This window comes from Dromiciops gliroides, chromosome 2, assembly GCF_019393635.1.
Source record: "Dromiciops gliroides isolate mDroGli1 chromosome 2, mDroGli1.pri, whole genome shotgun sequence".
Taxonomy (NCBI): Eukaryota; Metazoa; Chordata; class Mammalia; order Microbiotheria; family Microbiotheriidae; genus Dromiciops; species Dromiciops gliroides.
This window is the reverse complement of record NC_057862.1, coordinates 434,038,468-434,066,434: the sequence shown is the minus strand read 5'-3', so window position 1 is coordinate 434,066,434 and position 27,967 is coordinate 434,038,468. Positions and strand designations below refer to the sequence as shown.

General features: G+C 41.1%; 1 protein-coding gene across 1 annotated transcript; it reads left to right on the top strand.

Annotated features, from left to right (window-relative positions):
• Positions 1 to 214: 214 nt before the first annotated feature.
• On the top strand, positions 215 to 18,035 carry LOC122743170 (ficolin-1-like). The gene is made up of 10 exons (XM_043987937.1): positions 215 to 290; positions 3,272 to 3,385; positions 9,260 to 9,304; positions 10,121 to 10,156; positions 10,812 to 10,819; positions 11,988 to 12,015; positions 12,353 to 12,480; positions 13,160 to 13,289; positions 14,109 to 14,243; positions 17,788 to 18,035. Exons 1-10 carry the CDS (start codon positions 215 to 217, stop codon positions 18,033 to 18,035), a joined length of 948 nt encoding a protein of 315 aa, XP_043843872.1.
• The last annotated feature ends 9,932 nt before the right edge of the window (positions 18,036 to 27,967 follow it).

Genomic DNA, 27,967 nt, shown 5'->3' with positions numbered 1-27,967 from the left:
CAGGAAGGAAGGTGAGTCCAGTTAGGCAGGAAGCTAAGAGGGGTCTAATTTGGGGGACATATAATTTTTGATCACTGGATAAGCAATGTTGGTGCCACAGGAAGAGAAGAAACAAGAGGCTGGGATTAGGGTTGGATTTCCTGCCTTATAAGAGTCTGGGATCTGCTCCTGAGGCAAAGACGAGAGGGGCCAAGATCCCAACAACAGAGCTGCCATGGAAAAGGCTACCCAGATACTCATGTTCCTATGTGCTAAGGTCATGACTGTTCAGGCTGCGGAAACATGTCCAGGTGAGTGATACTCCCTAGGTAGTTTTGGGCATCTGATATTTCAGGGTTTATCACTGTAGTCTCAGAGATGCATTTTTAATTTCTTTATACATTTTGTTGTCAAAGGAGGGGAACTGATATTTGAATCATTAATTTTCTTCTTTCTTTAAAATAAAAAAATAGATTTCTATGTTTAAACCTTGTTTTATTGATTTTTTTTTGTTTTTATATCACCTTCATTTCTTTCCACTTTCTCTACTCATTGAGCCATTCTAAAGTTCAGTTGTGTCCGATTCTTCATGACCCCATTTGGGGTTTTCTTGGCAAAGATCCTGGAGTGGTTTGCCATTTCTTTCTCCGGTTCATTTTATATGAGGGAACTGAGGCAAACAGGGTGAAGTGACTTGCCCAGGGTCACACAGCTAGTAAGTGTCTGATACAGAATTTGAATCCTGGTCTTCTTGACTTCAGGCCCAGCACTTGATATATCACTGTGCCACCACTTTTTTTATATGACCTTCATTTCTGAATACCTTTCTTTACTTTTTCCACTCACTGACCTGTTTTTTGTAACAATGATCCAAAAATAAAGAGGGAAAGAAAAGGCAGTTTGGCAAAAACCAATCAACAGTTCAATCATATCTGACAGTATATATAGTATTCCACATCCATAATTTCTTGCCTCTTCAAGGAATCACTTAATCAACAAGCATTTATTAATAATTTACTAATGCCACTAAGGATAGAAATTAAAAAACTACAAAGGTACATTTTCTCAGTTTGCTTTAGTCTCTTCTGATTCCTCTTGTCTGTGTCCAGGGAGTTATGAATAGGTTTATTCTTGACACCTTTTGTATGTAAAGGCCGGTTTCCACTTACTCCTCATAACTCCTCACCATCTGGCTGTGAGTCACTACCTGAACCAGGGGGAGTGAGGACAGATCTAGTTCTTACTGAAGATCAAATGTGCTAATTAATGTAGACCATCTCCATAGGCTGAGCTCATCTTAATCTTCTCATAGAATCAGCCAGAGAGACCCATAGAAATCAAATGAGATTTTTGAGTCTATCTGCTGATCAAATTTTTATGTTGGACGATTTTAGATTCTAAGAAAAATAGAAATCTTACTGTTTCCTTCATTTCTATTGTCTCTTGGCAGATAATCTTCAAATTGAGACCCCTTAGTCCCACTTTCTCACCCAACCTTTAGGTTCATATTTCCAATTGCCTTCTGGGCCACTTCACTTGGAGATGTCCCAATGCCACCTCAAATTAAACATTCCATCATTTCTCCTAAACACATATAACTCCCCATTTCTGTTAATGGTACTTCTAGTCTCTTAGATCGTCAAGAGTTGCCTGAAACTTTAGAATTCTCTTTCACTCTTCTTTACCTTCCTTTATTCCATATCTACTCAGTCAACAAGGTCCTGTAATTTCTTCCACTGTTCTTCCAGTCTCCCAGGTTTTTTTAGCTTGCTATTATTCTCTACTCTCACTTTCCCTCATCCCACATATCAAACCAAATACTATCTTGACATCTCTCATACCAACCACTTCTTTATGCTCATAAAACCATGTCCTTAGCTCATTCTTCCTCATTTTTTTTTTTTTACCAGCTGGTCTCTTTGCTGAAAGTTTCTCCCAACTCCAGTTTATCCTCCATGAAGCTGTCAAAGAGATTTTCCTTAAGTGACTATCTGACTATGTCACTCCTCTACTCAGTTACTCTAGTGGTTCCTTATTTCCTCTAGGATAAAATACAAACTCTTTCCTTCCTTCCTTCCTCTCTCCCTCCCTCCACCCCTCCCTTCCTTTCTCCCTCCCTCTTTCCCGTCCTTTCTTCCTTCCTTTCCTTGCACAAATCTTTTACAACCTGGCCTGAACCTATCTTTCTAGGCTTACTATATCTTACTTCCATTTATATACTGTTTGGTTCACCCAAATTGGGCTTTTTGCCATTTTTCACACTAGCACTCCTGTCTCTGTGTCTTTGCACTGATTGTCCCCCAGCCCTGGAATGCATTTACTTCTCACTTCCACCTGATAGATATCTTCTCCTTCATGATGTAGTTCTAACACCATTTTCTCCATGAAGATTTCCTGATCCCTTTAACTGTTAATGCCTCCCCTTCCTAATTATGTTGTATTTATTTTGTTTTTATTCTATATATATTTGTTTTTACCCCTAATAGAATGCAAGTTCCTTGAGATTAGGGATTGTTCCATTTTTTGGTATTGGGATCTCCCAGCACCTTGTGCAGTCCACGTCACCTTGTAAGCATTTAATAAATGTTTATTGATTGATAGATTTCAGCTCTAAATCTATCATCTTATAGATAAGATAAAACTGAATTGCAGAGGCTAACAGAATGATGTGGCAACCAAAGCTAACTCGATCTTGGACTGTGGTAAGAGAGACCCAGTTTCTAGAAATAAGGAAGCAGTAGTCCCACACTGGTCGTCTGACCAGGGTAAACCCCATCTGTTTGGTTATGGGTGCCACAATTTAGAAAAGAAGGTAATAAGTTGAAGGGCAACCAGGATAGTCAGGGGCTTTGAAATCAGCTGAAGGAAATGAATTTACTTAGCCTAGAGAAGCAAAGATTGCTGGGATATTATAATATTACAATAGTCATCATTTGTATACTGCTTTACAGTTTACAATGCTTTCCCATTTACTATCAATCTCATTTATCCCTATCCTGTTGGGTAGTAGTAGATAAATGTGGGGCTATGTATTAAATAATCAATCAACCAATACTTATTAATGAAGCTTCAACCATTCACCAGGAGCTGTGCTAGGAATTGGAAATACCAAAACAAGACAAGAAAAGTGTTCAGGAAGCACAAATTAAAACTTTAATGACTTTTTCCCTTTTACCCTTATAATTTAATTGGCACTGAAAAATAAGTTGATGGAGATATAGGACAATGACTTTACACCACTGTAGGGCATGCTCAAGAAGTGTCTGTTGAATTTACGATTCACTCTTTGCAGATGTGAAGATTGTGGGCCTTGGGGCTTCTGAAAAACTGACTATCCTTCAAGGGTGTCCTGGACTTCCTGGAGCAATTGGTCCAAAAGGAGAAGTTGGACCTCTAGGAATGACAGGTATCTTTCTAAGCACAGAGATGTTGATAGAGATTGGGAGTTATATGTTTGCTGGTGCTCCAATCCTAGAGAAGTGGATTATTTCCAGAATTCTAGGCACTTTACCTATCATTCTAGTTGATACAAGGAAGTTAATGTTGTTTAGGTTATAGTTGTATGAACCAATTGACCAGACTTTCTCTGGGCTCGGATTATCAAAAGGGCACAGATTAGCAAATTTATCTAGTCATTTATCTAGTTAGGCTTCTTTTTCCTATAAGGATATAATGCAATTAAAGTGACATAAATAATATTAATTTATATTGAATACATAATGCTAATTGTAGGTAATGTGGGGAAGTGGATAGAGAATTTGGCTTTAAAGTCATAAAAACCTATGTTCAAGTCCTACTTCTTGTTTCTTTTTTCTAGTTGGTTTCCAGATTTTGTTGCTGTGAATTGAGAATATTTTAAAATATATTTAAAAATTTATTTCATTAAATATTTCTCAATTACATGTAAACTTTTAACAATCTTTTTTTACATTCTTTTCTTTTTTAATGATAAAGGTATTTTATTATTTTCAAGTTACATATAAAGATAGTTTTCAACATTTGTTTTTATAAGATTTTTATTTCCAAATTTTTCTCCCTCCATCCCTTCCCTCCTCCCTCCCCAAGACAGAAAGCAATTTAAGTTATATATGTATAATCACATTAAACATATTTCTGCATTAGACATGTTGTGAAAGAAGAATCAGAACAAAAGGGAAAAACCTCAAAAAAGAAAAAAATAACAAAAAAAGTGGAAACAGTATGGTTCAATCTGCATTCAAATTACACAGTTCTTTATTTTGGATGTGGAGAGCATTTTCCATCAAGAGTCCTTTGGAATATTCTTGGATCATTGTGTTTCTGAGAAGAGCTAAGTCTATCACAGTTGATCATTGCACAATGTTGATGTTACTGTGTATGATGTTCCCTTGGTTCTGCTCACTTCATTCAGCATCAGTCCACTTAAGTCTTTCTAGATTTTTCTGAAATCTGCCTTCTCTTTAATTCTTATAGCCCAATAGTATTTATTCCATTACATTCATATACCACAACTTGTTTAGCCATTCCCCAACTGATGGGCATTTCCTTGATTTCCAATGCTTTGCCACCACAAAGAGAGCTGCTATGAATATTTTTGTACATGTGGGTCCTCTTCCCTTTTTATGCTCTCTTTGGGATACATACCTAATAGTAGTATTACTGGGTCAAAGAGTATGCACAGTCCCATAGCCCTTTGGGCATAGTTCCAAATTGCTCTCCAGAATGGTTGGATCAGTTCACAACTCCTCCAACAATGCATTAATGTTCCAGCTTTTCCACAGCTTCTCCAATATTATTTTCCTTTTTTGTCATATTTGCCAATCTGATAGGTTCAAGGTGGTACCTCAGAGTTGTTTTAATTTGCATTTCTCTAATCAATAGTGATTTAGAGAATTTTTTTCATATGATAATAGACAACTTTGATTTCTTCATCTGAAAACTGTCTGTTCATATCCTTTGACCATTTTTCAATTAGAGAATGATTTGCATTCTTATAAATTTGATTTAGTTCCTTATATATTTTAGAAATGAGGCCTTTTGGGGGCAGCTAGGTGGCGCAGTGGATAAAGCACTGGCCTTGGATTCAGGAGGACCTGAGTTCAAATCCAGCCTCAGACACTTGACACTTAACTAGCTGTGTGACCCTGGGCAAATCACTTAACCCTCATTGCCCTGCAAAAACAAAAAAATAAAAAAAAAAGAAAAGAAATGAGGCCTTTATCAGAAATACTGGGGGCAACTAGGTGGTGCAGTGGATAGAGCACGGGCCCTGGAGTCAGGAGGACCTGAATTCAAATCCGGCATCAGACACTTTACACACTTACTAGCTGTGTGACCCTGGGCATGTCACTTAACCCCAATTGCCTCACAAAAAAGAAAAGAAAAAAAGTAATACTGGCTGTAAAAAATGTTTCTCAGCTTTCTGCCTCCCTTATCATTTTAGTTGCATTGCTTCTGTTTGTTCAAAAATTTTTCAATTCACTATAATCAAAATCATCCATTTTGCATTTCATAATATTCTCTATCTCTTGTTTGGTCATAAATTCCTTCTCCTTACCATAGATCTAAGAGATAAACTATTGCTTCCTCTCCTAATTTACCTATGGTAAATCATGCACCCATTTTGACCTTATTTTGGTATAAGGTATAAGATATTGGTCTGTGCCTAGTTTCTGTCATACTGTCTTCTAGTTTTTTCATCAGTTTTTGTCAAATGCTGAGTTCTAATCCCAGAAGTTGGAGTTTTTGGGTTTATGAAACAGTAGATTACTATAGTAATTTACTACTGTGTCTCCTGTGCCTAACTTATTCCATTGACCCCCCCACTCTATTTCTTAGCCAGTACCAAATTCATGTCCTACTTCTAAAACATACTGTCTGGGTGACCCTGGGCAAGGTCACTTAATCTCAGAGTGATTTAGAGGCAATTCTCTAAGATTATAAATTGCAGAGAAGCTGCTGACCTTCATTGATAAAGGGAGTTTCCTCACCCTGGAATTCCTTCTGCCAATGAAATCACTGATCCCATCCTTATCCTTATGTGTTATATATGTTTAATATATTATGAAAATTCCTGAACTATTTTTTGGGGGGAATGTCTTGCTTAACATTCTCTTTTTAATTATTGTTTTTTTGAGGCAATTGGGGTTAAGTGACTTCCCCAAGGTCACACGGCTACTAAATGTCAAGTGTTTGAGGTCAGATTTGAACTCAGGTACTTCTGACTCCAGGGCCGGTGCTCCATCCACTGTGCCACCTAGCTACCACTTCTCTTTTTAATTCTAAGAGCACCTTGGTCTATCTTGGTGGAATTTGCTTTCAATTTGTCCAAGCAAAACTGTCTCCTTTAACTGTATTAATGTGCTCTACCCTTCACCTTCTGACACTAAGTTCTACACCACCACTCCCAATATCCCTCAAGGCTAGCAGAAAAGGTAGAAAAAAATAATTGAGCCATATGGGGCAATGAAGGTTAAGTGACTTGCCCAGGGTCACACAGCAAGTAACTATCAAGTGTCTGAGGCTGGATTTGAACTCAGGTCCTCCTGAATCCAGAACTGGTGCTTTATCCACTGTGCCACCTAGCTGCCCCTCATGCACTATATTTTAACACATCTTTCCCTGTGAGTGTCTTTTTTTGTTCCATGCAGGAAGGAATTACTGTTGCAACTACAATTCTAAGTTATTCAACCCCCTTTCTTCATCAAAACCACCTTTTGTGTGCAAATTAATTTGGTAAATTAAAGATTATCCTTTACTCAGTCTAGCAATGACTAGCTAATCCCTCAAACCTGGCCTTCTGCCAGGAACATCTTGGAGATAATAAACGCTTTCTTTCTCTGATCATTTTTTAAGACACAAGTGAGAAAAACAGAAGTTTTTTTTTTTAAAGACTGAGTTATTTAGTGGTTTTCTGCCAAGAAGGAACAACAACAAAAAAATACATGTTCCTTCCTTTAATATTAGGAAAGCTCATTCAGGAAATGATCCTTCATCCACCCAACAACCACATTACCATTTTCTTTGCACAATTATAAGGCTTTTGAAATTCTGATTTGCTGGATATCATGTACTGTGTGGTTGAGGGATCATGCCTTCTGCTGAGACAGCCTCAATTTTTGTTTTCAATCTGGAGCTCTAAACTGCAATGACTTGCACAATCCTGTCCTACTTCCTTCTCTGTTCCTTTTTTTTTGCAGGGCAATGAGGGTTAAGTGACTTGCCCAGGGTCACGCAGCTAATAAGTATCAAGTGTCTGAGGCCAGATTTGAACGCAGGTCCTCCTGAATCTAGGGCCCGTGCTCTATCCACTGTGCCACCTAGCTGCACCCACTCCCCCCATGCATTTTTAAAAAGATTTTTCCCTGTTTCCTGTTTTCTCCCTTTGTTCAGACTTAGAGAAGGTTCAGAGGAGAATAGGTTGAATAGCTTTGACAGTCATACCTACTTTGGAGGCCACACTTTATTTTTACCTCCTTTCCTCTTTTATTTTTTAATTTAATTAAATTTTTTATAGGAAGAAACATTTATTTTTCTCTCCCTCCCACTAACCACCTGTTCTCCCCACAACTGAGGAAGAAAAAAAAAAAGCTCGTAATAAATAAGCATAGACAAGAAAAACAAATTCCTACACTGACCATGTCCAAAAACATGTATCTTGTTCTGTGCCTTGAGCTTATCACCTCTGTCTGGAGGTAGGTTACATGCATCATCGTCAGATCTTTATCATTGTGGTTGGTCTTAAGTTTTTCAAAGTTGTTCAACCATGTTTGTATTACTGTATAAATTGTTCATTTCATACAAGTATTTCCAGGTTTCTCTGAAACTATTTCTTTAGATTGTAAACTCCTTGAGGGTAGAGATTATCTTTTATATCTTTTTGTATCTTCAGTATTTAGTACAGTGCCTGGTACATAGTAGAGGCTTAGTAAATGTTTATTGGTTGATTGATTCTTATTATTGTGTCCTGGACCCCTTTGACAGTCTGTTGAAGCCTTTTCTTAAAATAAAGTTTGTTTGTTTTTTGTTTTTGTTTTTTGTGGGGCAATAAGGGTTAAGTGATTTGCCCAGGGTCACACAGCTAGTAAGTGTCAAGTGTCTGAGCCCGGACTTGAACTCAGGTCTTCCTGAATCTAGGGCTGGTGCTTTATTCACTGTGCCACTTAGCTGCCCCCTAAAATAAAGTTTTTTTAAAAAATGCATAAAATAGTATTCTCTTATTGATGGATACTTGCTACTACGAAAAGAGCAGCTAAAGGCATTTTTGTATATTTGGCTTCCCAGTGACCCTGAACTTGGGGTTTTTAAGTCAAAATCTTCCCTAACTGGCATTACACAGGGCATTTGTACAAGAAGGAGACCAGATGGGGGAAGGAGGAGGAGGAGGAGGAGGAGGAGAAAGTAGCTAAAGAAAAGCTATCTGCACATGCTTTCCTTAGGTTTGGTGGGTGAGAAAAGAGACAAGCAGAAAAGCAAGACTTTGGGGCAGCTGGATGGCACAGTAGATAGAGCACTAGCCCAGGAGTCAGGAGGACCTGAATTCAAATCTGGCCTCAGACACTTCACACTTACCATCTATGTGACCCGGGGCAAGTCACTTAACCCCAATTGCATCACCAAAAAAACCAAAACAGTACTCTTTTTTTTTTTTTTTTTGGTGGGGCAATGAGGGTTAAGTGACTTGCCTAGGGTCACACAGCTAGTAAGTGTCAAGTGTCTGAGGCTGGATTTGAACTCAGGTACTCCTGAATCCAAGGTTGGTGCTTTATCCTCCACGCCACCTACCTGCCCCTAGAACAAAGTACTCTTACACAAAGGTCTCTTCCAACTAAATCAATGACCATGTGATCGGACATCTTCATTTTATGGATGAGGAAACTGAGGACAAGAGAGGTTAAATGACTTGCAGAAGGTCATAAGGGGGCAGAACCAGTACTCAAGTCCTCTGTTTTCAAATCCAGACCTTTTTCTACTGAATCACAAAGAAGGTAAATAGAAGCAGTATAGGATTTGGGCCTTTCAAGTTTATTACTAGGCCAGTTCAGCTTTGGTCTGTGGATTTGTGAGCAGTTTCAGATATCTCCTGGGGGCAGAGGCCTGGTTTGCTACAGCTATTTGCCAGGCCAGAGTACAAGGCTGGTAACATCTTTAGTTGCTGCTAATTATGTAGGAAAGTTGGCATGGAAGCCTCAGCACTAGGGTGGATAGATGGCCCCTCAAAATGTTGGAGGGAATGGAACTCAAAAGATTCAGTACTTTTGGGGAGACATGTTTTCAGCATTTGTCTTTTTGCTATTTATAGGGGAAAGAGGTCCACCAGGGAGCCCAGGAACACAGGGTCCTAAAGGTAAGAAGGAAAGACTAGAAGACAAATAATCTGCAGGTGAGACCTCAATGTGTTTCTTGGGGACATTCTAGGAAGATGGTAGGGTAGGTCAGAAATTTCTAGGCTCTCCAGATTTCCTCCAGAAACAGACGGAAAATCGCCATGAAAGGAACAAATGAGCAGCAAAAATAAAGAGGTAAAGGATTTGTCTTCCTAAGAGAACTTGTCCTGTAGAAACCTCCAGGCTGCTTTTTTCTTGAGCAGCAGCAGTGAGAGAGATCTCTTTAATGTCCACACTGGATTCTTCATTCCTAGAGACCCCAATTTTTTCAGATAGGAAAAACATGTATTTCCTGTTTTAGGCCCAGGGGCTCTTAGATCTCTAGAGCAAAAACCCCAGGCTTCAGTCTTCTCCCAGAGCCCAGCCTTGGAAAACTTTACAAACCAGGATGCAAAGTTGTACCAAACAGAACCCCATTTTCTCCCCCACTAACTTTCTGGTGATCCAGGCACATGATAAACTAAGGAACCAGCATCTAATCAAGCTAACAAGCTTCCAGAAAGCAAGCTATGTTAAATCTGTGGAAATTAAGACTCTGGATGTGTGCCTCCAGTTATCTGAGTAGTCAGGGATAGTCTCTGCAGGTCAACAGTTAATTCCTCCTATGCTTACTTGTCTCCATTAAGAAAATAGCCAAAGGCAAGTTATTTGTTCCATTCAGAAACTAGCTAGTACCAATTGTCCTGCTCCTTTTTTGCAGTCTCCTGGGTTAGGTCCTTGTAAAAGGTTGCAATCTTAGGTTACTTATTCAGTTCTGAATCAATTTCTTTCCCTAGGAGATAAAGGAGATTCTGGGATGCCTGGAAGAATAGGTAAGACTCTTTCTATGCATCTATGGTTCTATTACCTGTCCTCTAGTTTACACCAGGACCAATCATTTCTACATTTGAAATGTATAGGCATTAAGGTTAGACATGAGATATTTTTGATGATAAAGATTCTAAGATGTGGTAATACATTTCTTTCTTTCTTTTTCTTTTGGTGGGGCAATGAGGGTTAAGTGACTCTCCCAGGGTCACACATCTAGTGTCAAGTGTCAGAGGTCATATTTGAACTCAGGTCCCCCTGAATCCAGGGCTGGTACTCTATCCACTGCGCCACCTAGCTGCCCCATGGTAATACATTTCTGAAGGAGCTTTTTCAAAATGGAAAAGCTAAGTGTAGACATGCCCAGAGATAGGGGGTGAGCTCTAGATAGAGCAGATTGTGGGGGGGATTATAATTATCTCCATTACAAAGACAAGATGAAAGTCTATCCCTGTCCTCCGGGAGTTCATGTTCTCTAGGAGGGAAATATAACACAGAAAAATAGAAATACATACATAACAATAATAGTTAATGTTTATGTATTACTTTAAGGTTTGCAAAGAGCTTTATATTTGTTTTCTCATTTGATTCTCACAACAACCCTAGGAAGTAGGAGCTTTTATTATTATTACCCCCATTGTATGGATTAGGAAACTGAAGACGAGAAGGTGACTTGCCCAGAGTCACACATCTATTAAGTGTCTAAAGCAGGATTTGAACTCAATTCTTTCTGTCCTTAAGTCCAGCACTCTATCAGCCATGGTGCCACCTGATGATCATTTGAGGCAGTAGAGAACATCAATAATTTTCCCAGACAATGTTGGTTCTGGGTATAGAGCTCTGCCTGTGTATGACAAGAGGCAGTGGGGACACAGGTTGCCTTTAGCCTTGAAAATAACTGATGACAAAATGTTATGGTGAGAGAAAGTCCTGAGATCATGGTGCCCTCCATGACTAAGAGATGACAAGACAAAACCTGGGGAGCTCCTTACATAGATGCATCCTCTTCTACTGGCAGTATTTTTGAGTCGGGAGAGGGCTGGAATACTTGGGAACAAAACCACTCTTTTCCCCCCATGCCTCTACCTGGGACTCTGTAATGGGATAGTGGTAGTGATGGTCGGTCAATTGTTTTTCAGTCATGTACTACTCTTTATGACCTCATTTGGGGTTTTCTTGGCAAAACTACTGAAGTGGTTGTCTGTGTCCTTCATTTTACAGGTGAGGAAACTGAGGCAAACAGGCTTAAGTGACTTGCTCAGAGTCACACAGCTAGTAAGCATCTAAAGCCAGATTTGAACACTGGAGGATGCGTCTTTCTGACTCCAAGCCTCTCTCCACTGTGCCACCTGGCTGCCCTGTATTAGTATAAAAATCTTACTGTGGAAATATGAAAATAACAGTGGATCAGGGTACGAGATTGGATGGTGGAAAGAGCACTGTTTCTGGAAATAGAGGAATGCTGGGTCTGGAGTCAGGAAGGTCTGAGTTCAAATCCATCCTCACTTACTAGCTGGGCAAGTCATTTAATCTCTATCTGTCTTACTTTCTTCATCTGTAAAATGGGACTAATAATAGCACCTACCTCTGAGGATAAAATGAAATAATATTTTTAAAGTGCTTTGCAGACCTTAAGATACTATATAAATGCTAGTTATTATTATCTAAAATTTTGCCCCTCCTAAGTGCCCTGTTCACAGGAGGTCCTTAATAAATGTCTGTTGCATTGTATTTTGTTATTATATTGCTTTGTATGTAGTCACAGCCCAAGAGTGTAATGTGAATGAGGTCTTGATTTCCAAGCACTTGATTGTTTTCTTCCCATATATAGGTGAGGAGCTGGATACTCAGCTGTGCAAGACAGGTGATTGCTTCTTCTCACTTTGTACCCCTCTACTTGACCCAGAGCCAGAAGACTGGGTCAGAGGTTCAGATGTGTCCAGTTCCTCCTCACTTTTTCCAGAGGATAACCAGCCTAAATTTCCATAGGGTTTAGGGGACTCTGAGAGACTCTATCAACTTGTTTCTTCTACCATGCAAAGGCATGTGAGAGCAAGTACTGTTCTCCCATCCTGCTCATCCTCCCTTTCAACCTTTCCACTAACTAGGGCTTACCAATGGCACCCAAAGTTGGAGTGGCAGGGGATATGAAAAAGGGGTATTGTCCTTGTGGTTTTCCACTTCTAACCCTGTCTCTCCAGGGGCAAGAAATTGTAAGGAACTGCTGGGTAAAGGGAACACCCTCAGTGGCTGGTATACCATTTACCTCTCAGACTGCAAGTCTCTGACTGTTCTGTGCGACATGAACACTGATGGAGGGGGCTGGACCGTAAGTATGGGCCCAGCTCATCCGGTGCACCTGACCAGCTGCTCTGCACAACTGATTTTGCTGCAGCTTGGTCCCTCCCTTCCCTTCCTCCTGCCCCCCCCCCCCGCTGCCCCCAAAGGGCCTCAGGAAACAGATGCTTCTAAAAGAGTCAAGTTTGCAGTTCTGACCCGGTGTCTCAGTTCTGATCCCATCCACATCTGAGCACCTAGGCTAGCTTATTTATTTCAGCATTGCTGGCCTGGAAGGGAAAGGGCCTGAGAACTAAAGGAGAGAAGGGGAGCTTTCCATAGTCATTGTGAGTAGGGAACCAGGGAGCACTGTGGGGCAGTGCTTGGAGCATCACAGCGGGTGGGGCCGGCTTGGGCCTAGGGTTACAACCATCAACTTTAGGGAACCCAAATGAACCATTCTTTTTTTTTTGCATGATCCAAGCTGTGTCTCAGCCTGGTCTAGCTGTGCTTTGAGGAGAGGGGCAATTATTCCATGTGAGGGTGGGGAATTGTACTGTACTGGAGGGTAAGGACAGGTTTTCTGGGCCTTGCCCTTGGGAGACCAATGAACAGCTCATGCTATTGGTATCAGGTGCTTATATTTTTCTCTTGTCCTTGGGAGGGAGAGGAGAAGAAAGAAGCAGGAACACTTACTTGGATTTGGGGGAGGTGCTTCCATTTCTCCACAGGTTTTCCAGAGACGGGCTGATGGGTCTGTGAATTTTTTCCGGTCTTGGTCTGCTTACAAAAGAGGCTTTGGCAGCAGACTGGGGGAGTTCTGGCTGGGGAACGATAATCTTCACTTGCTGACAGCTCAGGGTGAGCAGTTCTGCTCAGGCTGCCTAGTTTTCTCCTCTTCCTGGGTATGGGATGGGGAGGACCTTGGATCCATAGACTCCTTCTTGATTGTCTGCTCAGCAAGACAGATCAATGGGAGCCTGGAGAAACCATGGGACAGCTGCATTCTGGGAAACTCCTTAGCTAAGCTAGATAGTCCTGACCAAGCTGTGGGGAATGGCTACTCCTGCTAACTTAAGTGGAAGGGTTGAGCTGAACCAGGACAAAGGTAGGCCAGGCAAGTGGCCATCTAAGGCAAAACATGTATGGAGACAAAATAAGGAAGATCATTTAATGCTCTTTGAAAAAGAAATGCAAACATTTTTATTTACAAAAAAATTCTGCCCTCAGGGGCCTATGGGCAGTAATCAAGTCTCCTCAATTACAGTGAAGACTCAGATGCTTCTCATCATGTGGACAGTAATGCATGAGATACAATTTTCAGATCTATTCTAAGATGTCTAAGTGTCTTGTCCTAGTTCTGGGATTGAGGTTTGGCAGGACATTGAGGGATATGAAAAGACCCATTAGAGTTTTCACTCTATTTTAGAACCCCTTCAATTCCACTGCAGCCCCAAATCTGTCCTTACTTCCCATGCTGTGAGCCAGGAACCCTCCCAATGTTCTAGGTTGGGTGAGGGTGATGGTTCAAAGGGAGTAGAAGGTACCAAGGAGGGAAAAGATTCCCTTTTGCTGTACTCCACTTACTCCCAGTAACCTCAGGTGTGTTCCCTCTACCCCAACCCCTCCTGGGGAACATGAGACATGGTGGATGAAGTATTGCTCAATGTTCTCACTCAGATGACAGTGAACTCCGAATCGACCTCCAAGACTTTGACCGCAATCACTACTTTGCCAAGTACAGGTCATTCCAGGTTGCTGGGGAGACTGAGAACTACAAACTGAGTCTGGGGGCCTTTGTGGATGGAAATGCAGGTGGGTGAGGGATTGGTTCATAACCCTAGAGGGGAGAGAAAAATCAAGAAATGGTAAAGAACTAATGGGATGGGACATATAATGGCTCTGAGGACTGTTGTGAAAATTTGCAGATATGGGAGGAATCTGGGATTTCCTCAGTTTGGGGACTCTTTCCACCGACACAGATTGCCATCCTACAGTACGTGTGTCCTAGGGAGTTGTCTGATGCCTACAGAGATTAAGTGACTTGCCCAGGGTCATACAAGTAGTAAATATCAGAGGCAGGGTTTGAACCCAAGTTTTCTGAACTTTAAGCTCATTACTCATTCCATCACACAATTATAATGTCAATACAGTTTCATTGCTTAAAGTGCACAATTGTCTCATCCCAGCTTTGGTCAGCTAACCAGAGTCAAAAGCTCTTCCTTAGTACTTTTTTTTGTTGTTGTTGTTTTTTGCGGGGCAATGGGGGTTAAGTGACTTGCCCAGGGTCACACAGCTAGTAAGTGTCAAGTGTCTGAGGCTGGATTTGAACTCAGGTACTCCTGAATCCTGAGCCGGTGCTTTATCCACTGCACCACCTAGCCGCCCCCTTCCTTAGTACTTATTAGTACTTTTAATTTTTGGAGTGGGTTTTCACCTGATATCTCATGCCTTTCAAATTTTTTTTTTTGAGCAAAGTGTTGGGGGAGATTTGGACAAAATAAGACATAATTCTTGTTCTTTGGGAACTTCTAGCCTAATAGGAATTTTGGAAATGTTCCCAAGTAATTCTAGAGCAAGATTAATTTCACCAAAATTTTTAAAGCACTTACTAGGTACAAAGCATTGTGCTAAACACTGGGGACAGATATAGTTATTAAGTCAACAAATATTTATTAAGCCCTTACTATCTGCAAACATTGTACTAAGCTCTAGAAATACAAATACAAGCAGAAAAGTCTTTTTTTCTGAAAGAGCATACTTTTTTTTTTTTTTGGTGAGGCAATTGGGGTTAAGTGACTTGCCCAGGGTCACACAGCTAGTAAGTGTTAAGTGTCTGAGGCTGGATTTGAACTCAGGTCCTCCTGACTCCAGGGCTGGTGCTCTATCCACTGTGCCACCTACCTGCCCCAAGAGCATATATTCTAATGAAGGAAGAAACATACAAAGGAGCTGAAAAAGGGGAATGTGTAGAGTTATTCATGAAAGGGTCATGCTAGGGAAAGTCCTGTGGAGATTCAGTGGAGCCTGGAAAGGAATAACAACATGGTTGACCTGAGCCTCCTCTTTAAATTGGAGCTTCTGGGAGGAACTAGCCAATCAGAGGGAGAAGCCATGGGAGTGTAGGGCACTTCTAATGTGAGAAGTAGTACAGGGATAGAGACTGGATCTATGATTTCATTGATATAGGGGAGTTCCTGGATGACAAAACTCCTACCAAAGCAGGGCAGGACCTTCCCTGAAACTTGGAATCTTAGGAGAGTCACCTCTCTTGGTTAAGTGACTTGTCCAGGATGATGTACGTGCTGGAGGGAAGACATGAACCCAGGTCATCCTCACTCAGAGGTCATTTCTCTAATCTACTATGCCATGTTGACTCTCAAATACTGGGCATTCAAGAACAAAAGACAAACAGTTCTTGCACTCAAGGATCCTACTGTCTATAAAATAAAATATGGAGTATATGTTAGAGAGGTACCAACAATTCTATATGCACAAGATTTGTGAGGTTTGTGGGACAAGTATTATCATGCTCATTTTACAGATGAGACTATGAAAACCTAGGGAGATGTCATATTTGGAGGGGGCAAGACCATCTCTCTTGTGTGCTGCACATCTGGGGAGGGACTAGGGTAATTTGAATCAGGCTTGGTTTTTAATTCAAGCCTGGGTTCCCCTTCTAGAGGCCTGGTCGTTGCCTCTAGGCTTGCAAAAGAAGAGAAATACTCAGTGTTAGAATTTGAAAAAAGTGCAGGAGTCAGAGGTTTCTCTGAAAAGGCATGGTTGGGAGAGGGAGGGATATTTATATTCCTTTGTGTGAGCACCTTGCTCGCTCTTCTAACAAAAATAAAAATAGAAAACCCACAAAAACAAGGCATTAACATGATCTTATCCCCCATTTGTCTGGTTAAACAGATTAAGATCAGAAACAGGGTACTTAGGAAGTTGAAAAAACCCATTTGAAAATTTAAAGGGAAAACAGCTGGTACTTAGCAGTACTTTGGAGTTTAAAGGGACAGGGTCGGGGAAATTTCTTACCCAACTGGAAGATCAGAAGATTGAGGTTCAGCTTTCCTCTTCATGGTCAGCCATCTGTGGCTAAGATTCTAGTTCTACTGTCTAAAAAAATCTAATGAGTGGTCACCAATAAATTAGAAGCTTTAGCAAGAGTTTAGACGTTTTGAGCATTTATTAAGGAGCATAAGAATTTGGGGAAGAGAGAAAGAGGCCTAGATTCAGCTATCTCAGGAAGCCACCATCTCCTGCTCCACTCCACACTGAGGTCCTCGCAAAAGAGAGAGAGAGAGAGAGAGAGAGAGAGAGAGAGAGAGAGAGAGAGAGCGAGAGAGCGCGCTTCACCCCTTCTTCGTCCCACAAGTCTCCTGTGAAACTGGGAACATTCCATCCACACACACACACAACTCCAAGCTAATTGACTGGTAGCTTTGATAGACAGTACCCACGAGCAAATGTCACTTCCTGACGCCAAGGAACTGACTTTCCAAGCCACATGGATCACCTTCAGATGCCTCCTCCTCATGGCAGAGCTTTCCTACAATAACTCTCCAGTAGGTGGCATCATTCCAATTGTCACAGAGATCATGAGACTTACAAATGGTCAATGAATAGAAAAGTTCATGTCAAAACATGGGTATCATGACTTAGTCCAGGGGACTTTTTAAAAACTACTCTATGATTGCAAAATTTTCTGTTTCCTAATTTCCTCTGGGGCTATATAACACACTGTACTATTTAAGAAGAAGCTCAGAGGGGTGTAGATATTTTCACAACTCACCAAAGTCATGAGAATCTCTTTCCCAAACTCCTCAGGAAGGGTCAGTGACACACTGACTTTGTCTGCCTTTGCTCCTTATCCTTCTTCTTCCCTGGGACAAACCAGCTCCAGGAGTTATATAGTTAGCACTTCCACACTGTGATTTTTCCCATCATGGTTTTGAAAAATCACAGGATGGCATAAGAAATTTTGGGAGTTTTGTTGAAGGATGACACATGAAGGCCAGTAGATGACACAGAAAAAATTTAGAAACTCAGAAATGTGTAAAATATATTTGCATCATGTTGTATAATATAGACTATGACCAAATACTTAACCCAAATTTTACAATAAGGTACTGTAACCACCCCATAAAATAAAAAGAAATCAGGTACAGAGGGCCAAAAAAATTTTACACAGATTTTCCAGATTGCAGGGTTTGGGTGTGGGTATGGGGTAGGGGCCACACCCCACCCTACCAGTCCTTCCCCCTGCCCCCATGTGGAAGGGATAACTGTACTGCTTGTCACTCACTGTGGGAGAATGTTCTATCTATCTATATTTATAAATGATGGCTTCCTGCAGGTGACTCCTTGATGTATCACAATCACTTTGGCTTCACTACCAGAGACCGGGACAATGATGCCTATGAGGGCAACTGTGCTGTGGCCTACCAGGGTGCCTGGTGGTATAATGATTGCCACTTATCCAACCTCAATGGTCAGTACCTGAGAGGGCCTCATGAGAGCCCAGCTGACGGAGTCAACTGGAAGACAGGTCTTGGAGACAACTACTCCTACAAAGTGTGCGAAATGAAGCTTCGGCCCACTTAGCTCCCAGTGGGATGGCAGGTTCTCTGAGTGTCCTCCTGGTGATCTGGAATGTAGTAGGGAGAAAATAAATATATCCCTTTACCCCAGAGAGGAGAGACAGCATCATTACCTAGCTTTTACCCTGAATTGTTACGCTCCTCTGAAATGAATGAAAAAAATAAAACCATTTATTAAGTGCTTGCTATCTGCAAAGAGATACACTAGGAAGAAGGGAAAGGAGATGACCGAATTCCAATCCAACATGTTAACCTGCAATAAGCCTGGGGAACCTTGTGCCTTCTTTCATACACACATCTAAGACAGGTCCTCTTTGTGTCTTGTGGCCCTCATTGGCTCATTGCTCACAGGTTCAAGAATGATGGGGACATCAAACGCTAAGCATCAGCAGGCTCTGTCTATTTTTCAAAGCTTCCTTGAAAATCTGGGTCATCTGGGAAATTTTTAGCTTTTATTCTTAGAGAATTATTGTTTTAATATTTAATAAAAATATAAAAGCATCCAACTTTTTACTGAAGTAGAAGAAGAAAAATATTTTTCTCACAGAAAGAAAGCCGGTGTTATTTTTCTAAAAAGGGAAAAAAGGGGAAGAAGGAGTTTGGCTTCTTTCCCCAAGTTTCACTGCGCCTTTTTAGATTCTCCTGGGGCTCAGGCTGAGTAGAACAAAGAGACTCCTTAACAAGGCAGTTTAGCTTGCCCAGGACACTATAATCCATTCTTAGCTGAGTGGCTCATGGCTCTCCTTCCATCCTTTCTTTTCCCTAACCCAAATCTGGAAAGAACCTCATAGTCTTTTCATCTTCCTCTCCCATTGGCTCCAATGCACACAAAGGATCTGATGACATGATGTGATTTCAGGTTTAACTCTGGGGATGGGTGGGAGCAGACATTCTATAGAATTGGCTGTAGGGATCAGAAGAAGACCAAACTGGCAGAAGTTATAGGGAGGTAGCTTTGGGCTTAAAATAAGGAAGAATTTTCTAAGAATGAGGCTTTTCCAGCAATGGGACTATTTCATAATAATAATTAAAGTTGCTAGCATTTTTGAGCAGGTAGGTGGCACAGTGGATAGACCACTGGCCTTGAAGTTGGGAAGACCTCAGTTCAAATCTCACCTCAGACACTTACTTGATGTGTGACCTTGGGGAAGTCACTTAACCCCAATTGCCTTAAACATCCAGGGCCATGTCCAGTCATCCTGATATATATCTCGCCACTCGACCCAGATGGCTCTGGAGGAGAGAGTGAGGTTAGTGACCTTGCACAGCCCTCCCTCACTTAAATCCAATTCAGTGCAAGTCATGATGTCCTCTTTGGGAACAAAGGACAAACAACAACAATAAGGTTTGCAAAATGCCCTTCTTTGATTCTCATACAAACCTTGTGAGGTAGGTGCTGTTATTATTCCTATTTTATATTTTTCAAGTTGAGGCAGACAGAGATTAAGTGACTTGCTTAGAGTTACATACCTAGTAGTCAGTCAACAAACATTTATTAAGTATCTGCTACGTGTCAGACAGTGTACTAAGTGCTCCAGATATAAAGACAAAAGGATTTCTTTTCTTTTTTTCTTTTTCTTTTTGGAAGTAATTAGGGTTAAGTGACTTGTCAGGGTCACACAGCTAGTAAGTTTCTGAGGCTAGATTTTACTTCAGGAAAATGACTCTTTGACTCTAGGCCTGGCACTCTATCTACTGTGCCACCAAGGTGTCCCAAGACAAAAGAATTTCAAGGAGCTCACCGTCTAATGGGGGAGATAACATGTAAGCAATCCATATATAGGATAAATTGGAAATAGTTAACAGAGGGAAGAAATCAACAGAAGTGGGAGTACATTCCAAACATGGGGGATAGTCAGTGAAGATGCCAGGAAATGAGAAATGGAGTGTCCTGGAGGAACAGCAAGTAGTCCAGTGTCAAAGTGGGTATAAGAGATAAAGACTGGAAAAGTAGGAAGGGGCCAGCTTATGAATGACTTTGAACACCCAGTAGAGGATTTAATATTTGACTCTGTAGGTGATAAAGAGCCATTGGAGAGTCTCAGGCAGGATTTGAACTTGGGTCTTTCTGACTCCAAATCCAGCTCTTTAGCTACTGTAACCACCAGCTGCCCTGGTAGTGATCACAAAGTAGCGAGTGGTCTCTTTTGTCGTTGGCAGTATTTGGGCAAGGGCTCAGTGTAGATGCCTTAGAGGGACTTCCTGCATGGGATGGGAGGTTGGACTCGATGACTTCTGAGGTCTCTTCCAAATCTTTAGATTCTAAGATCTTTGGTTCTGTGAAGGGGAAGGAGAAAGATTAGGGACAGAAAGGGAGGAGTGATGGTAATGGGGGAATTAGTGAGCACAGACAGATGACTAGCAGGAGGCTCCCAGAAAGAGAAAAAAAAATGTCTTACAGTGGCCCCCGGGAGTCAGCTGTGAAATGCACCCAAGGGAAAGGGGGCAAACTGGCCCAAGCAATCTGGAATAAGGAAGGGGCTCCAAAGTAAAGCAGAGGACAAAGGAAGTACAAGGGGAACAGAAGATCCCAGAATGACGCAATCCAGTTCTCCAGCAACAATTCAATCTTGGCCATTACGAGCAACTGCTTCTGATGATTGGGGTGACCTGCCCAGCCTCTCAGAGGCTACATGGGGGACATGACCCTGTTTTTATTCAATATACTGAGGTGTGTGTGTATGTGTGTGTGTTTGTGTGTGTGTGTGTATACCCATCATGTATATGCTTTGACAGTCACTAGCTTAGAAATAGGAAACAAAGGGAGCACTTCTCTGGAAGGAAAAATATCAAGGATTTCCTGGTCCTACAGCAACAGAGCTCAATATTTATGGCAATATTCGTAAACCTTGGGCATTATTAGCAGAATATCTTACAAAGGCCAAACCATATTAGTTTTCATAATCCTATTTGTATTTTTGGGCATCTTTTTTGGCTTCAAGTCTCTCCCCTTTCCCATCCATCTGCTTTGTAACCCTCAAAGTGATTTTCCTGAAGCTCATATCTCTCTCCTTAATAAACCCGAGTGGCCTCTTATGGTCCCCACACCTAGCTCAGAGACAGATCAGTTCAGCTCTGAAGCTACCGCTCCCCTCATGCTCGGATCCATCTCTGGACTGAGGTGCCCCAGCTTTTCCCTTTCTGGCTCTTGTATTCTGTTCTTTTCTCTTTTCATTCTTCCTGGTTATAGTTCACCTTCCTCTATTACCTATTCAGTGCTCTCTGGGATTGTGTTGTCATAACAGGGACAGTACTCTTCCCTCATTCAAGTGCCTGGAAGTTTGGCAGAGACCAAGCAGTTGGTACAACCTGAGGGGACAGCTCTCATCCCCTATAGTTCATTCCTTTCTTGCCTTCTTTTTCTCCTGTGTCCATTTGTTCTTGGCTTTAACTACCTGTTCTTTATCCGACATGTTAGTGCTGTCACCTGGTGGCCATATCCAGGATCGTACCCGATGAGGATGAAATGTGAGTTCGGAATTAGAATGTCTCTTTGGCCTGGTGTCCTCTCCTGACTTCTCTATCCAAATACTCAAGCCAGTAAGTTTATCTTCAGAAGTATTGGGCCTTTTATTTCTGCACATTGGAAACCTCCTCTGGAGTTGGAGAGACTCAGATTCCCTGTGAATGTAGTCACTTTCCATGTTCCAATTTCAGATCCTTGATTATAGGTTGAGGGGTGGGTGACATCATTAAAATGGAGGTGCTAAAGTAGCAGATGTGAATGTTCCCAAATTGGTTGACACACAAAGGCAAGGCGTCTAGATTATACAAAGGACTGGGTACCTGTTCTTAAACCTGCCTGCTTAACCCAGGTCTTCCCTCTATATTGCTGGTGCTTTGCTCCTGAACTCTTAGAACAGTAGTCTCCAAAGCTGGGACCCTACCATTAGTGGTGTGCTGGAGTCAGCTCCTGAACTGGTTGTTACCCTTTCAGTATTAGCACGCCATTGGCTTTCAGTGGCTATAATTTCAGTGACTAGACAGTGGCTTCTATCCCTAAATGCAGTTATAATTTAACCAGATCTAGGTAGTCCTAGCAGTTGCATGGGAAAATTTCTACCCCTCTCACCCATTCTCACACCTTGTCCATCTCTCTTCTGAACTTCCTTTTTTCTATGAAGGGAGCTAAAATTTTTCTAGTGTCCGAGGTTCTCAACCTTTTCCTTCTCCTCAACTCATCATTAAACTGAAACTGCTCTTTTCAAAGTTACAAGTGATCTCTATGGGGCAGTTAGGTGGCAAAATGGATAGAGCACCCACCCTGGAGTCAGAAGGACCCGAGTTCAAATTCAACCTCAGACACTTGCCTTCCTGTATATTTACTCTCTTCAAGGTGTTATTTCTCTCCTATTTCTCCTATCTGTCTGACCCCTCCTCCTCAGTTTCCTTTGTTGGATCACCAGCAGTATCACGCCCCCTAATTATGGATCTTCTGCATGGCTCTCTCCTGGGCCCTTTCTTCTTCTCACTGTACTCTCTAACTTGGTGACTTCCATAGGCTTAACTGTCATCTCTATGCAATGATTGAGAGCTCTATCTATCCAAGTCCTAATTTCTCTCCAGAACTTTGGCCCCTCATCACAGCACTGTCCATTGCACATGTTGAACTGGATGTCTCTTAGGCATCTCAGACTCAACATACCTAACTTCCTTATTTCTGTTGGGTTTACCAACATTCTTCTAGTCATGCAGATTCTCATCTTTCACACCTTCTTTGATTCATAGGATCATAGATTTATAGCTGGAAGGAAAGTTGGAGGCCATTGAGTCTAGTTACTCTTATTTTTACAGATGAGGAAACTGAGGCACAGAGCGGCTAAGTGACTTAACCAGGGTCTCACCCCCTAGTAAATGTCTGAGGTAGGATTTGAATTCGGAGGTCTTCTTTTTTCTGAATCCAGTGCATTCTCCACCTCACCAAACTGCTTCTCACTTTTCCTTACCCTACATATTCAGTGAGTTGCCAAATCTTGTCATTTCCTCTCCATAATATCTCTCATGTCAGTCTCCTCTTTACTTACACAACTATTACCTTAGTTCAAGGCCTTATTGCCTTTCACCTGGACTATTATAACAGGCCTCTAATTGGTCCCCTTGGCTCATGTCTCTCCCCTGTCCAATCTATCCTCCACAAAGCTGCCAAAGTGATTTTTCCTGAAGCCTAGGGCTATCTGCAACACTTCTCTACTCCATAAACTCCAATGCTTTCCCATTTACTCTAGTATCAATTATTACTTCATTTTTATCTCATCTTAAAATTTCTAGTGTTTGTGTAAGTTTTTTAGGGATAGGAACTGGACCTGTGATTTCATTAGGCAGCTAGGTGACTGTGATTAGAGCACTGAGTGTGGACTCCGCAAGACCTGAGTTAAATCTAGCCCCAGACAATAAATACATGATCCTAGGCAAATAACTTAACTTTTGTTTGTCTCAGTTCCTTCATCAGTAAAATAAGAATAATAATAATGCTTACCTCCCAGGGTTGTTTGTGAGGATCAAGTGAGATAATATTTGTAAAGCACTCAACACAGTGCTTGGCACATAATAAGCAGATATAGAAATATTAGCTATTTTTATTATTGATATGGGGAAGTTGCAGGTGAAGAAATTCCCTTTATCAATGCCTATTAGCATCTTCTCTGCAACTTAAAGTCTTAGAGAGTTGACTACTGTGGAGGTGTCAAATTCCCTATATGAGTGGCCTGAAACTTCTGGAAGTGGGAACCAGATTAAAATGTTATTGGGAATTGTTTAACAAAATAAATAAAAATACGGTTCAACATTTTATTGTGGTTGTTTTCTGTTATTTCAGTCGTGTCTGACTCTTCATGACCCAATTTTTTTTTTTTTTTGGCAAAGATACTGGAGTCATTTGCAATTTTCTTCTTCTTCTTCTTCTTCTTTTTTGGTGAGGCAATTGGGGTTAAGTGACTTGCCCAGGGTCACACAGCTAGTAAGTGTTAAGTGTCTGAGGCCGGATTTGAACTCAGGTCCTCCTGAATCCCAGGCTGGTGCTCTATCTACTGCGCCACCTAGCTGCCCCTAATTTTCTTCTTCAGATGATTTTACAGATGAGGAAGCTAAGGCAAACAGGGTGAAGTGACTTGCATAAAGTCATACAGCTACCAGTGTCTGAGGCCAGATTTGAACTTGGGAAGATGAATCTTCTTGACTCCATGCCCAGCACTCTGTCCACTGCACCATCTAGCTGCCCCTCGATATTAATCCGTGGATCTGTTACTATTTGAGTTTGACACTACTGGACTAGATCACTGAAAGGCCCAGTGACTTGTCCAGGATCATGTGAATAGAGGGTGTCAAAGAGGGAGGATTTAACCCCAGGCCTCCCTGACTCCCAGGCAGTGCTCTCTATGCTGTACCACTCTGGCTGTCCTGAGTTTTATAATGTACATTAATTATAAGTGGTATGGTAAGTTTTACCATTATATGATAGTAAGCATAGTAATACTAATTTGAGGGTTAACTCAAGCCTTCCCAGTTCTATCAGTATCCTGGCCCACAACAACATATAAACAAAATTTGTAAGTAAGTGTATATTGGAGGTGCATATGCAACAATTATTTACTGGTAAGGGCTGTGATCTATGCTTGTTAGTGGGCATTTTATTCTTTGTGCCAATCACCATTTTGACATTGGTGTCAATGCCTCCTTTCATCTACTTTGAAAGTTTAGGATGGAGTTGTTCTTATTCTTCTCCAGTTAGCACCTTGGTCCCTGGTATAGCTTTGGGGGTAGGGAGCCATAGGTTGGCAGGGTGGAAATGAATCTTCTCTAGCTGGTAGTATCAAATTCCAGTCCAGGTTCTGAAACTGTGTATGTGCTTGTTCTCAAACAGATCAGCAATGTATGACTCCAGCTTGCCTTAGTCTAGCACTTAGCACAGTTCCCGGTACATAGTAGGCACTTAATAAATGCTTATTTACTGACTGACTGACTGACTTAGGCTCCTTGACTGGAAATTACTAGACTCTAACTGGTGTTTCCGGTCACCGGATAGATCCTGGCCATTACAGGGCCTGGGCAGAAACTGGGTAGAGAGCCAAGGCCAAGCAGTGATAGGGGCACAGATAGAGATCGAAGAAATGTGGATTCTTCGACAGTACTTCTGCCTTTGAGCTGCTTTCAAATAGGTCCTCTCAGTACATTGATGTGAAGGCAATTTTTTTCCTTAGGTTTTCTGAATTCTCTCAGGATGTTTTTCTCATAGGATCCTTTTTTGTCCCCTTTTGGCAAATAAAACATCCATATACAAAAAGGGGCAATAACATAATCTGTGTCTATCTATCTACCTATCTATCTATCTATCCATTCATTTGCCCATTCATTTGTTCATTCATTCATTTATGTATTCATTTATCTAATCTATCCATTTATTCTTTGATTCATTCATTTACTTATTCATCCATCCATCCATCCATCCATCCATCCATCCATCCATCCATCCATCCATCCATCCATCCATCCATCCATCCATCCATCCATCCATTCATTTGTATATTTGCTTTATTTCTCCAGTAGAATGTAAATTCCTTGACAACAAGAACTAATTCCTTTTTTGTTTTTGTGTACCAAGGGCCTTGAAGAGGGCTTTGCACATTGGTTTTTGGTCATATTTGTGATTTCAGACATGAAGGAAACATGATAAAGACTCCTTTTATAAAGGCATATCAGTAAATGACCTGTCACTTAGAGTCTTAAAAAATTGGGGCTCAACTTTTTTTTTACATCATATACTGCTTTGGTAATTTGGTGAATTCTATAAACTTTTCAGAATAATGTTTTTCACTAATTGAAGGAAATACTAAATTTCAGCTAGTGAAAATAAAGATGCATCTCCATCCCCCATCCATATTTACAGACTCTTTGTGGACAGGGATCAAAATTCCTGTCTTTGAGTGTTGCCTGGGGGCACTGAGAGATTATAAGGAATTTATCAGTCAACATGTGTCAGAGTTAGGATTTGAACCCAGTTCTTCCTGAATCCCAGGTTGACTCTCTATACTTTACACTGCCTCTCATCTTGCACACAGGAGGAATTGACATCAGGAGTATGCTGGTAAATGTTTTAACAAATAGCTCTCCAGAGGAAAAAAAAAGTATATCTATGACACACTTTTAAGTTTAATGTGAATAATTAACATTTTCTCCTGCACTTTTTTAAGTCTAGGCAATCAGCAAAACAAATCAAGCCCTGGTTTGTAGCATTTGCCATTTTCCAAAGTTTAAATCCAGAAACTGAAAATTTAACTATTGGCTTTCTAGAACTGGTACAAATTGACTCTAGCACACCCTTGGGCTTGCTACATTTTTGTTAAACTGAATGGCTGGATTGGAAATCAAGGGAATGCTCATCAATTGGGGAATGGCTGGACAAGTTGTGGTATATGAATGTAACGGAATACTATAAGAAATGATGAGCAGGCAGATTTCAGAAAAACCTGAGTGAAGTAAGCAGAACCAGGAGAACACTGTACACAGTAACAGCAATGTTGGTGTGATGATCAACTGTGATAGGCTTAGCTTTTCTCAGCAGTGCAATAATCCAAGACAGTTCCAAAGGACTCATGATGGAAAATGCTCTCCACATCCAGAAAAAACTATGGAATCTAAATGTGGATTGAACCATACTGTTTCCACTTTTGTTGTTGTTTTTTTCCTTTTTGAGGTTTTTCCCTTTTGTTCTGATTCTTCTTTCACAACATGAGTAATGCAGAAATATGTTTAATGTGATTGTACATATATAACCTATATCAGGTTGCTTTCTGTCTTGGGGAGGGGGAGGGAAGAGAGAGAGAGAGAGAAAAATTTGGAACAAAAAATCTTATAAGAACAAATGTTGAAAACTATTTTTACATGTAACTGGAAAATAATAAAATACTTTTAAAAGAAAAAAAAGAAAATTAAAAAAAATTTTAAAAAATCAAATGGCTGGATGGGGCTTGCAGATGAGTGGGGATCAGAGGCCATTGACCCATAGTTGAAAACCTTCCTTTTCTCTCTCCACTACTCCCTAGAAAGATGAACCATGGTTGCCAATATACTGGGACTTCTGCCACTTGTAACAGTAACCCAGGGTTCTCCTGGGATAATCCATTGCAATTCTTTGTTCTTTCCCCTTGGGCCACTAACTCTTATGCATCCATTTAGAGTTAGGTACTTTAATTTCTGATTCAAAGCTTTCATCCTTTTGTCCATTCTGAAGCTGGAGAAATAAGTGATGGCACAGCCAATGGAAGAAGAGTTGCTCTTATCTCTGTTTTCTTGGTCAGTCATCATTTCTACCTCTTTGCTGCTTAGAGTTTGCAGAGCAGTAATAAATTCAAGTCAAGGGGCTAGAGGAAATAGAAGTATTGATTGGATAGTTTCTGCAAATAGGTCTCTCTCTCTCTCTTTCTCTCTCTCTCTGCATGTGGGCAACTGCTGTCCTTTTTCTGCCCTTTTCTGGTTCTTCTTGGCTGTCTTCTGGAGCTTGGATCCTTCTCTGACCTGATCAGAGGATCCTAGATCCTGGAAGGCATCTCAGAGACTTTCTAGTCCAACCTCTTTCCCATATAGAGGAAGATATGTCTTACACTGGGACAGCTAGGTGTTATAGTGGATAGAGTGCTGGGCATGGAGTCAGGAAGACTCATCTTCATGAATTCAAATCTGTCCTCAGACACTTACGGGGGCAGCTAGGTGGCACAGTGGATAAAGCACTGGCCCTGGATTCAGGAGTACTTGAGTTCAAATCCGGCCTCAGTCACTTGACACTTACTAACTGTGTGACCCTGGGCAAGTCACTTAACCCCCATTGCCCCACAAAAACAAAACAAAACAAAACAAAACAAAACAAGAATACAGACACTTATGAGCTATGTAACCCTGGGCAAGTCACTTAACACTGTTTACCTCAGTTTCCTCATCTGCAAA